General features: G+C 45.8%; 1 protein-coding gene across 1 annotated transcript in view; it reads right to left on the reverse strand.

Moving 5' to 3' along the window:
• CSUI_002238 (amine-terminal region of a tm vesicle-mediated sorter) overlaps nt 1-12,218 on the reverse strand; it is a 43,891-nt gene extending 31,673 nt beyond the window's left edge. Inside the window, exons 1-6 of the mRNA XM_068062440.1 lie at nt 11,760-12,218; nt 5,925-11,340; nt 4,975-5,234; nt 2,853-3,798; nt 1,418-1,946; nt 536-749 (exon numbers count right to left, since the gene is read on the reverse strand). Coding sequence (XP_067925584.1) covers nt 8,545-11,340; nt 11,760-12,197 — 3,234 coding nt within the window. The 5' untranslated portion in view covers nt 12,198-12,218 and the 3' untranslated portion in view covers nt 536-749; nt 1,418-1,946; nt 2,853-3,798; nt 4,975-5,234; nt 5,925-8,544. The remainder of the gene's footprint in view (nt 1-535; nt 750-1,417; nt 1,947-2,852; nt 3,799-4,974; nt 5,235-5,924; nt 11,341-11,759) is intronic.
• Between the last annotated feature and the right edge of the window lie 10 nt (nt 12,219-12,228).

The following is a 12,228-nucleotide window of genomic DNA, read 5'->3' on the forward strand; positions in this document are numbered from 1 at the left end:
AAGGGGGGGAGGGAAGGCTCAGAGTTTCTCCCAAAAGATCATCGCTCTTCACACTCCTTTACGTCTTTCCTTGGTTGTCGTACATATGATGATCATCACACTATCAAACATGAAGCTACCAATCTCTAGATAGTAGAGGTCCACTCTCGTCCCCTTTTCGCGTATCACCCTCCTGCTCCTGTGAGTTACACCGCTATATGTTGGAGGCGGTTCTCTCCGATCAAAAAAATGTGAAAGCAGACCAAAGGACGAGGAGCTACACGTCGCAAGACTGTGTTCAAGAACGAAGATGAGAGACATCTGCATAAAGGAATGAGCAACCATACTAGCCGTAGTAGTGGTAGTGTCTGTGTAGTACCTAGTATCCTCCTCAAAAGGAGAGACAGAAGAAGGACATAAGACTAATACGATGTTGGGCCGCCATTCAGCTTAGACACAAGAGGGAGACAGATGATGTGACAAGATGGGGCGGGGAGAACAAGAAGTCGAAGAAGAATGTCACTAAGGTGTGAAGTATCTTTCCTTCCTCACTTACCTTCTACAGTCAGTAGATGCTCGGAATGTGGGGCCTCGTCTCCACAGCTGGAGATGTACACCTCCAAATCGACAGTGTATAACTGCCTGCATGATATTCCCTCCTCCTTGCTCTTGGTTAGTTTCAAGGGGTCCAGCTGGAGATCCTTCACCTATCTGAAGTCTACGTGAAGCTTCATCGGCAGCTTCTTGAATTCTCTCCCACTGATGTTGGACTGAAGACACAAAGAAAGAGAGAAAGAAATAGAAAAGATACACGCGCATGCTATAGGGTCATAGAAAGTAAGCAAGAGTTACAGTGAAGGTTTCGAGGTAAGTGGGAATTTGGTCTCCGTACTCAGAGACGAGGATCGGTCTGTTAGGAAACAGGGCGATGAGATTTCTCTATCGGGATGAAATTCATTGTCACTGCACATGTATAGATTGGAGAGAGAAGCATACACAAGCCATGAGTGCCCGTTCTATGGATTGCGCAAGTATGTCCGCAGGTCAGGTCTGCATCTCCAGAAACCCCCATACATCCATCACCTTATTCATGTCTGAGTACATCTATATATATAGGTCATCCACATGGATCTATACAAAACATATGTCTCTCTAATACCTGATTCATGTGTAGGTACATCTCTATATACAGATAGTATACACCGATCTAAATACAAGACCAGTATAGAGCATAGTGAGCAAGTGAGACAGTGGGGAGTGCAGCTACGTTTGAAAAGAGTCGGGGAGAAATAGATTTGTCTCAGTAGATTGACAAACTGCAGGGTATCATCCTAAGCCTGGGTCCTATTAAGCGATTGTCTTCCTCCTGTTCTTCTCCTTCTCTCTCAACACGTTTGATTTGCATCATCCCCTCCCCCTCCCTCTTCACGACTCATACCAAGACGATTTACATCATCTCCAAGCTGGGAGTTTCTTCCTTCCTCATCTTCATCCTCCAAAGTTAGATCATCTGTCTGTGTCGCTGTCTCAGCCGAATGACTGCTCGCTGTCTCATCGTCACCTTCTTCTGTCTCTGCTTCTGAAGAAGAAGAGAATGCACCTTCACTACCACTCTTCGTTCCCCCATGTGCAGATGATGAATCACCTCCCCTCTTCTTCTTTCTTTTCATTCTTCTCTCATTCTCATCACTATCGCCTCCTCTATCTCTCTTATATTTCTCTGTTCCTCTGGTACTCTTTCTTCGTCCCCTCTCCCCCTTTCGATCATCTCGCCGATCTTCTTCCAGCTGAAAAGATTGCAAGCGATGTGCGACCTCTGCATCTTGCGCTTCAGCCGCGTAGAGAATCAATTCGAGGCGAGTGCTGTAGCTATAATAAATATCTAGAGTCTCTGCTAGAACATTAACGAGAAACTCAATGTCTTGCTCACATACAGCGAGGGTCATCTTATCTTGAACCACATCCATCTGTACAGACAAACAGACAAAGAAAAGAAAGAAAAGGGACATTGAAGCTATTCACGAAAATGCAAGGAAGAATGATGGCAATGCACGCGTGCGTGCAGTTCAAGAAGAAAGAGAACAAAGTATTGCGGCGAGACGGAGAGGTGAGGAGAGGGAGGAGGATGGAAGACCAGAGAGAGTTGTCTCGACTGAGATTTAGGATGTCGACCTGTCTCGCTTCGATCTGCTTCTATCCGCCTCTTCTTTTTTTTAGGACTGCAAGTTCGACCAAGTATAGAAGAGGTTCGAAGAAGATAGAAAGGAGATACATATACACCTATATACATCTACGTAGGCGTTTCAGTCTGGTACACAAAGCGCGTCAGAGCGAGTCTGAGAAGAAACACTTGTATGAAGTCTGTCCAGCTAACTGTCGATGAAGCTTCTTCACGAAGCGTCGAGACAATCGAGCTTATGGATATACACTGTAGTGTTGTACATACATCATCATGATGGAGACCATTAGGCCTGCTGGCGCTTGACTGATTGAAAGCAAGAAAAGCTTCACGTCTCCTCACAAACGAAGGAAACGAAAAGATAATGGTATTACAGAAGAAAGGGAGGAACAACACCTCTCTGTACAGGTGTCGACATATACGTGCAACCTCTATCTATATCTGCAGCTAGTGCAGGTGTACCTACACCTCAACAAGACCGCATCCATAGGTGACATACAGATACTTGTATCTATATAGAGCGATCGATATATAGAGAGATGGTTATATAGATAGGTAGACAGATCTCCTCCTAACTGGTAAAGAAGCCTGAAATAGAGAGCGCCTTCGAGCGTTGTGAAAGTGTCGAGGTGTCTGTACTCTTTCTCAATGAGAAGTTGATCGAGGATGAACGACACCTTGGATCTTCACTTACGTGTGCTGCGGGGACTCCTTTCCGAAATTTCTCATGACAAACAGCGACTTTGGTGAGATTTTTAGAGGGAATAAGAATGAAGGAATGCCCTGATTGCGCGGCGGTCTTCATGCCTATCTCTGTTCTTCCTCCTCCTCCTCCTGAGAGAGGATTAGACGATTGATAGACTCCATGATAATGATCACCTCTAAATCTTTCTTCGTACTGAGGCTGCCAAGGTGGCGAGGAAGAAGAGATGAGAGGAGTCGGATCGAGATTTCTTAGAGTCATATCATCCGCACTTCTTCTTCGCCTTTGTCCCCTCTGAATCATGGAAGGTCTTTGGGGTTCTCCAGGACCTCCAAAGATCGATGCTCGGGGAAGGCCAGATGCTGCCGCTGTCGTCGTAGAGTCTCTTTCTCTTCTTCCGAACAGCTGCGTAGAACGCCGTTCATGTGGGTCATCTTCTTCATCTTTGATAGATGCATAGGCGGAAGACGACGACCCGACGCTACCTCTTCTATTTCTTCTCTCTTCATCGCTATCTGAACACCCGACAAGAAACTCTCTGAAATCTAGGAAGTCATCCGGCTCAGTCTTCTCCGTTCCTCTTCTCCTAGAATTCACCTTCTTCTCTTCTTCTTGATTCTTCTTCTTTGCAGCATCACTCCAGTCCATGCGATACCTATCGGTTTCTTCATCTTCGGAGGTTCTCTTAAATGCAGCAGATGAACGTCGTCTACCTCCTTCTCTCGATTTCTTATGAGAGGCAAAACGACTACCTCGTAGCTCCTCTTCTGGCTGTTCTTCTTCTTCCTTCTCATCCTCTCCAAGAGTATCTGTGGGGATGATCATGAGATTACTTATACATGTAGGGAACATCATCAGGCCTCCTCCTACGTACATGTATAGACGAGCTAGATCTTCTGTACATGAACCGAGGCGCACAAGCTGGAGACCGCTGATTCTGAAAGCAAACAGAGAGTTCACAAGAGAATCGACATAGGCATGAGAAGAAGAAGATGCAAAAGAAGAACTTGAATGAAAAATGAGACAAAAATAGATACAGTGAGATCTCCGAGGAGGAGAAGAAGAGGTAGTAGATGCTGAAAGATGTTCCTGTATGCAAATTCCGCCAGAGCCCAGGACTTTATTGGTAGCCAATCCTTCATTGTCTTGATAGCTGCATCTGGATGTGGACATACACAAACTCAACTGCGTGTCTCTCTCTCTACCGTCCTGTCTGTTCATGCATATCCATCTATCTATATATATATATAGCTAATTATGGCTGTGTGTAACGATCGATCTGAAGAAAGAGAAAGCGAGCTTCTATATAGGGCCGTCAGACTTATAGATATCTCTCCCTCTAGAGACATCAGTGGATAGCAATCTATGTGTAGACTTCAGTCGATGTCCTAGGAGTTCTCCTCTACCTAGTAGAAACGAACGAATGCCGAACCTACCTTCATATTTCTGTCGAGATGCATGCATCTATCTAATGTAGATGGTCACGTGAAGTATATGCAGACTGCTATCTAAAAATCTTTATAGCGGAAGAGATTCTTGCACGTCTGATCTGACTTCCCTAGTAAACCACCCCCTCTTGAACCCTTTAGGTGCACAGAAGGCACAGCCCCATGCTTGATGCGTGAAGAACCATAGGGTATGTGCCTATATAGACAAGATGATTTTCCCATGTTGTCTAGCTAGAGAAAAAGAGAAAAGGCTTGATAGTGACTAAAAGTGTCCGTAGAGAAGATACAGCAGCGCTCACTCTTCGCAGCAGATGTCATCGAACTATGGAAGGACAAAAAGAGAGATATGAATTCTAGCAGTGACCTGAGACACTTGGCTTCATATCCATAGTCTCCCCCCTTACAAAGCGTTGAGGTAAGACAGAGATACATACATACATACTCTGTAGCAAGAATCCATCTGATGGAGAAGAGACCAAGTCTCTCTCTCTCTCCTGTCCTCCCATCAGACATCACCGCAAGGAGAGCAGAAGAAGAAGAGACCGAAAGAAAAGAAGAAGAGATAGAACTAACTGTAAGACGAGGAAGAACAAGAGAGAGAGAAGAACGAGAAGGAAAGAAAGAGAGTGTACGGCTGGAGTTTCACCCTCGTTTCTAGAGCTTACTCGCATGTATAGATATCTGTCATATCCTTAGGAGAGAGTTCTAAGGGGTATTCATATCTTCTTTCAGCTAGCTTTGAGAAAGCTCGTACATGGCCGAAGTCGAGTTTAATGCCTTCACAATCGAGACTAGATGAGATACGAGGGACGATAGCTGAGACGGTCTTCTGAAGTTCGCAATCGACGTAGAGATTGGGATGCTGAATATCGCCACCTGCCACCGCTCGACAAAACTCTTCTCCTTGACGTAGCATTGTTACTGTCTAAAGACAAGAAGACAATGAACAAGAGGGAGAGAAAGAAGGAAAAGGATATGAAGGGTGGGGAGACGGAAAAGAGATGGAAAACGGGTGATAGAAAGAGGTAGTAAGAAATCGATAGGGGAGATGGGGATGGAGGAGAAAGACATCCTCTACCTTCTCTCTATATTCTTAAGTTTTCGCAGATAGGAGGCCAAACTTGTTTAGATAACGGCAAGATGAGAAAGAGATCAGAGGAGTGGAGAGAGTCTAGAAAAGACATACGGGCAGTAATCTAGTACAAGGACTACGTAAGGAGAGAGACATAAACCATAGTAGCTGATGGAGATAGATGGAGTAAGCACATAGAGATAGATGGAGATAGATGAGGAGAGAGAAGAAAGAAACCGACACTGCTGTATCTTTAGATATATGTGTCTGTATGCGTATATCAACGCATTTGTGTTAGCAGCTATTCATATGTACATATAGGTCCTAGGCCTATGTCTATCCACCTTCTTCCTCCTTTTCTTCTTCTCATCCTTTCCCTATTGAACATCGCAACACACATACATAGACGGGTTCTCCTTTCTCCTTCCTCCGTATCTCTCTGTCACAAACATTCACACGAGACGGGATTTCCCTGGACGCTTTCTCTCAATCTTCTTTCTTTGTTTTTCTTTTTCTTATCTTCTTTGCGTCTTCTTCTTTTACTTGTGATGGTTCTTCTTTCTTCTTTCCTTCTTCAGTCTCCTTTTCATTCATGAGAGTTGTTCCTTTCCCTTCCTTCTGATCGCTCTTCTCTCTGATAAGAGATTCTTTCTCCTTCTCTTCTTCCGTCTTTGTTTCACCACCTGAAGAATGGGCTTTGATATACTCGACCACAGATGGATCTTCAAGAATGCCTTGCACACCCCGACCCTCCAAAGCACGAGCAAGCAAAAGAGCATCTTTATCAATGAACTGTCGAGATAAAGAAGAAGATAAAGAAGATGAAGAAGATTTCGCACCTTCACTGACACTACTACTACTACTGCTACCAGTAGCAACATCGGCAAGAGGGGCTCTCTTAGTAGATTCAGCAGCATTCTCACCCCCAATGACGTGTAGTGGGAATTGTCCCTTCGCTCTTACTACTTGGTAGCCTTCAAGTCCACGACCCAAAGCGACAACTTCTCCTATGTCGCCTTCTCTCTTTTCAAGAGATGAAGAAACATGAGGAAGAAGTACCTCTCCTTCTGTCTTTTCTTTTTGGGCCTTCTCTCCTAGTTCATCTTCTTCCTTGATAGGAAGAAGTCCTCCCAAACCTCCTGCTCCTTGGCCTTCTTCTTTAATGCCTAATGAGACACCCCCGGCTGACACATCAACACCTAGAGAAACAGACCCAGGGGGCTCTCCTCCTTGTTCAAGACTTCCTTCCAGAAGCTTCGCATCAGATCCCTCATTCACAGAAGAAGGAAGAAGAAGACCTCCCTTGCCTTCTCCTCCTGTTTCTTCTGCTCTTCTTAATTCTCCTTTCCCTTCTTCTTGTCGTCTATCTCCTAAACAACTTGGGATACTGCATGCTCCCCCTACTACAACCTGAGATATATGACTCTTATGATAAAGCCCTTCTCCGTCTCCTCTTCCTCCTCTTTCTTCTTCTTTTGCACCACACGGAGCACCCTCTTCAGTGCTTTTAACATAGACACGGGGTGCACCTCCTGCTAGAGAAACGCCTGCGACACTAAGCGATCCATCAAGATGGCTAGCTGCTCCTTTAACCTCGGGAGAAGTGCCAAGCTGTCCGGTCTCTCCTAGTCCACCGGACACCCCCGGCCTCTGTTCATTGAGAAGATTTTCTCCTTCTCTTTTCGTTTCTTCGCCAACACCTACCCCCCTACCAGATCCTCCCCCAGCATATCCACTTGCCCCCTCTTCTTCTACCACACCTAAACGGCTAGCTAATCCATCATCTAAGCTAGCTAAACCATGACCATCGAGGCCTGTCCCTCTTGGCTCAACATGAGCTCTCCCTTTCACAGCAAGCCCTCCTTCTCCAGAAATTCCTCTAGGTATTATCTCTTCGCCTCCCTTATCATCTCCATCCGCAAACACTTCCCTCGCCTCTTCACGAGCCCCACGACTACCTACAACACTCGGGAGAACTCCTACCATCTCTCCCCCTTCTTCACGTCCACCAGCAGATCTTCTCCCCAGTTGCAATCCTCTCGCTTCTTCTTCATCTCCCCTCACACCAAGCCCTGCTTCGCCGAGACGGCGTCTTCTTCTTTTTGCCTCTTCTTCACTAGGATATCCTTCAGAAAGACTAGCAGATTCTCCGGCGCCTTCTCTTCTTTTCTCGTCACCCTTAGCAACGAATGCTCCTCCACCTCTTCTTTCGGCCTCTTCATATCTTTCAGTAGCAGCCATATGTTCTCCACTAATACCTTCTCCTCTTCCTTCTCTTATGTCATCCACCTTACCTCCTCCAGCAATAGCCCCGCTACCAAGAGCAACAGAAGGTCTTTGATACACAACTATAGGACTACTCCTTTCTATTTCTCGTCTATTCGCCTCTTCTCCATCGGTCCGACCTTCAACAGAGTACCTTCTTCCATCAAAAATCATCGTTTTCAAACCATCATCGGGATCTCTTGAATCGACTCTTTCTTCTCCTGTCCCTCGTTCTCTTCTCTCTCCTCCTTCTTCAACTCCTCCTTTTCCCCTTCTCGTCTCAGAGCTATCCCGTGCCCCCCCATCTACAACTCCGCGTCTACTCATAAGAGGGATAGAACTTTCCTCTTCTCTGCTGATGAGAGAAAGATGTCTATCTATCCCAGCATCGCCACTATGGCCTATCACAGGTGTATGTTGCGTGGCTGGGTGAACCACATCATCCTTTCTTCCCACACTCGGCGAGGGAAAAAAGACACTTCCTCTCTCCGCATAACGATGATCAGCATACTCCTTTGCAAGACTTGAATTAGTAAGGAGACTACTCGCAGGCGAAGGATGTCTAAGGAGACCAAGAGCTTCTCCTTCTCCATCCCCATGCTCCCCTCTCTTTCCTTCTTGGCGTGGTAGAAGAGAAAGAGAAGAAAAAGAAGAATCGTAAGGAGCGGGAAGATGACTCCTGCTACTAGGACCACTACGAAGAATACGACTACTGCTGCTTTGATTAAGATCAGATGATACAAGAGATTCCGTCTGAGTATAGTCATATCTCCCAGATGAGGCATCTGCACCATGAAGATAGCCTCCTTCTTCTTCTTCTCCTCCTCCAGGGATTGGCTTCGTCATCCCCCATGATCGCTCGCCACTCGAGGAAGGTGCTGATGTACCTACTGTACGACTACGATGAATCGCTAAGACACCCAAATTCCCTCCTCTTCCTTGTTCTCCTCCTCCTCCTTCTCTCTTGTACCCTTTCTTCTTCTTCTTTTTCTTCAGTCAGATCAACCAAAAGCAGCCCGGGGGTAGCACCTCTTCCTTCTCCGCTCATTTTCGACACGGACGTCTTCTTCATGGAAATTCCTCCTGTTCCCGCGTGATGCTGCTGAAGAGAAAGAGAAGACTGGCGATGCTGAAGCCCCTCAGACGAAGAATAGGAAGAAGAAGAAGAATAAGACAACGGTGGTTGATGTGGATAGTAGTAGTCCTGTGAAGGAGGAGGAGGAGGAGTCGCCACCATAGCTGTGGACGTAGGCGTCGATCTGATTCCTATAGAAGAAGAAGAAGAAGAAGAAAGACGGACAGGTAGAGAAGCTGAAGAAGAGGAAGAAGCAGCTGCGGGAGGTGCAGGAGGAGGTTTCAATTGACCTGGGCGTTGAGGTACTGGAGCTATACGTTGACGGCGACGTGTAGTAGAAGAAGAAAGAGCTGCACCTGCCCTAGCCGGAGTCAGAATAGAGTGGGTATTTGCATTAGAGAGGTGATGAGAGCTCGACAAGACACTTAAAGATGATAAAGAAGAAGTCGAAGACGACGAAGATGAGATATACTCAGAGCTGGGAGGAAACACAGGTGTCGAAGCCGATGTGGAGACGAAAGGAGGAGATGAAGACGGCGGGAGATCTTCATGTGCGTCAACTCCACTCCTACTCCTACTACTCGTACTACTAGGTAGTCTAGATTGAGTTGTCGTGGTGAATGTGGATTTGCGGCTATTCTCTCCTGATGGATGATGACCCATGAGAAGATTCTTCATACTTGAAGCTGTGCTAGTGGTCTCTGGTGTCCCTGTCTCTAGTGTTGTCACTCCTTCTTCGCCTCCCTCCCTTAGCTCTTCTCTCCTCTCTCTGTTTCTTTCTCTTTCTCCTGGTAAAAGAAGAACGGCTGACAGATCTTCTTTCATTGCAGTCACATCTTCCTCTTCATCTTCTCCTCTGTCAATCTCATGCTGTCTCCTCTGAGGTGGTCGATACAAATAAGACCCTGTCTCTTCTTCTTCTTCTTCTCCTCTTCTTTTCCTCATCATGATAGAAGAAGAAGTACAAGAGGAGGAAGAAGCTATATCCACCATCATCTTCTTTTGCACTCCTACTTTTCCTTCTCCTTCCGCGGATCTTCTTCTCATACCATCTTCATCTAGTTCATTCACTCCCTCTACCTCATTATCCCTTGATAGCCTCAATACATGCTGCACCCCTGCCATCGAACCAGGGCCAGAAGATAAAAAGGAAGAAGAAGAGGAGGAGGAGAAGATGCCTTGACCTCCATTACCACCTCCTCCTCCTCTTCCTCCTCCTATGATTGAGGATTTCGATGAGGAAGAAGGAGAAGAAAACAAACAGTCGGGAGATTCAGCTGTTGAAGAGCTCACAGATGTCTGCATGGAGGACATTATTGTCGTTGTAGCAGAAGAAGAAGAAGGAAGAAGAAGAAGGGACATATGCGATTGCTCGCCCTGAGCATGGATATCATGGAGATCTGTATCTTTCTTCTTCTTATGAGAAGAAGACTCCATGGATCTACCAATGCCTCCTTCCTCTCCCTTGATCTCTCTCTTCTCTTGTTCACCCAGTCCTCTCTCTCTGTTAAGGTGGTGTGTCATCTCGTCATCTTTCTTCTTCGTCTCGGCATCATGAGTTTGCGGCATCTCTACTTCTTCCTCTCTCCTAGTTCGATCTCTCTCGAAACCTCCCTTTGGTCCTTCCTTTCTTCTTGCTACCCCTATCTGCATCCTTCCTTCTTGTTCTTCTTTCTCAACTTCGTCAATCGAAGGCAAGGATTGCAAAGATTCTTCTCCTCCCGTCGCTATAGACTTCTTCAACATCATGATGCTGCTAAGCTTCTTCTTCTTCTTGTCCTCCTCTCCTCTTTCACCTTCTTCATTCTCATCTGGTATTTCATCCCTATCTATCCGATCACCTTGAAACCTCCCACTTCCACCCCTACTACCACTACCTTTCATCATAATGAGCTGTCCTTCTCCGTCTCTTCTTTTGCCTCCTGTAGATAAGAAACTTCCTTCTTTCTCTCTCCCCTGATAAGAATACGAAGAAGAAGAAACTAAGGAAGAGCCCCGGCGTAGGCATTCTATACTCTTGCGTAGCTCATTCAAAAAGTCACTGAAGTCTTCTGATCCACCACTACCATTGCCACTACCACTCGTACCACCTCCATATCTGCCCTTACTACTACGACTGCTACTTCTCTCACCTAAGAGAGAAGATGAACCTCCACGACCACCCGTAGCCCTTGATGGATATTCAGAGCTGTTGAAGAAGCCCCCGTCCCTTGGTCTCTCCTTATCTGTAGGATCCTTATCAATTCTTATCGAAGAAGACGAAGGAGTGACAGCATCGCTCTTACCACCGGCACCCCCAGGGAGAGACAGAGAGGACAAGAAAGATTCATACCGATCACCTGGATAGAATGATGAAGAAGAAGAACGATTCTTGTCCTTCATGAACCTTCCTTGCTTATGTGTATGTTCGTCTCCTTCCTCTTCACCTTCGTCTTGTGAAAGATGTAGAAAGGAGTCAAGACCTTCTCCATCTCCGCTTGATCCTTTTAAGAAGTCTTGATAGAAATGAGAGAGATAAGCCATAGCGCCAGGTATATCATTACAGCATAACTTTAGTGCTAAGGAAGCATCCTTCCATGATATCCCTCCCATTAACCGACGCAACCTCAGAATATCCCCCTGCACAAGAAAGAAAGAAAGAAAGAAAGAAAAGGGGACAAGAGAAAGATGTGAAACAAAGAAAGAAGGAAAGAACTAGGCAAGACTCTCCCTCTTCTTCTTGTTGATCTTCTATGAGAATGCTTTCTAACTCATCATAGTAAGACACAATAGATGGACTCATCCATCATGACAAGATGGAAGATACGAATGATACCGACCTAGTAGTTGCACTTACCTACCCTCACAAGAAGAAGAAGAAAAGAATACTAGTAGACTTCTTCTCTTCTCCTATCAAAGTCTACTCGCAAAAGAAAGAAAGAAAGATCCACCTCTCCTTTCTCATCTTTTCTTTCTGCTTCGTAGCTCGACCACATCTCTCTATCTCTTGTATCTTCCTAGGTCTCTCTGGCTCTGCCTGTAATAGCTAGCTCTCTTACCCTTTGTATAGGAACGACATGTCTTCTGCAGAATTCCTTCTGGCTTGGCCGTGGTCGATGCACCACCCGTTGGGCCCTCTGATAGACAAAGGCATTCCACGGCTTTAATTCACCCTCATCACGACACGCACTTCCAGCAACACCAACTCCTCCTCTTCCTCTTTCTTTTCGACTTCCCTCTTCTTTTTCTTCTCTTTTCTTTGACGATCCTTGCTGCTTAGCTCTCATTAGACATTCTTTCTTCGATAAACGAGTCAGCGGAGAAGACGCTGTTCCTCTTCTTCTCCTCGAAGAAGAAGAAGACTCCTCCTCTTCCTCCTCTTCCCACAAGGTCTCCCTTTGTCGATGAGAGGATTTCTTCTTCGTCTTCTTCTTCTCCTTGTTCATATCCTTCTCGACCTCTCCATCTCTTGAAGCTCTTTGCTTCATTAAGAGCATTATCTTACCCCCGCCACTACTACTACTAGTA

Source organism: Cystoisospora suis (genome assembly GCF_002600585.1).
Source record: "Cystoisospora suis strain Wien I chromosome Unknown contig_935, whole genome shotgun sequence".
Taxonomy (NCBI): domain Eukaryota; phylum Apicomplexa; class Conoidasida; order Eucoccidiorida; family Sarcocystidae; genus Cystoisospora; species Cystoisospora suis.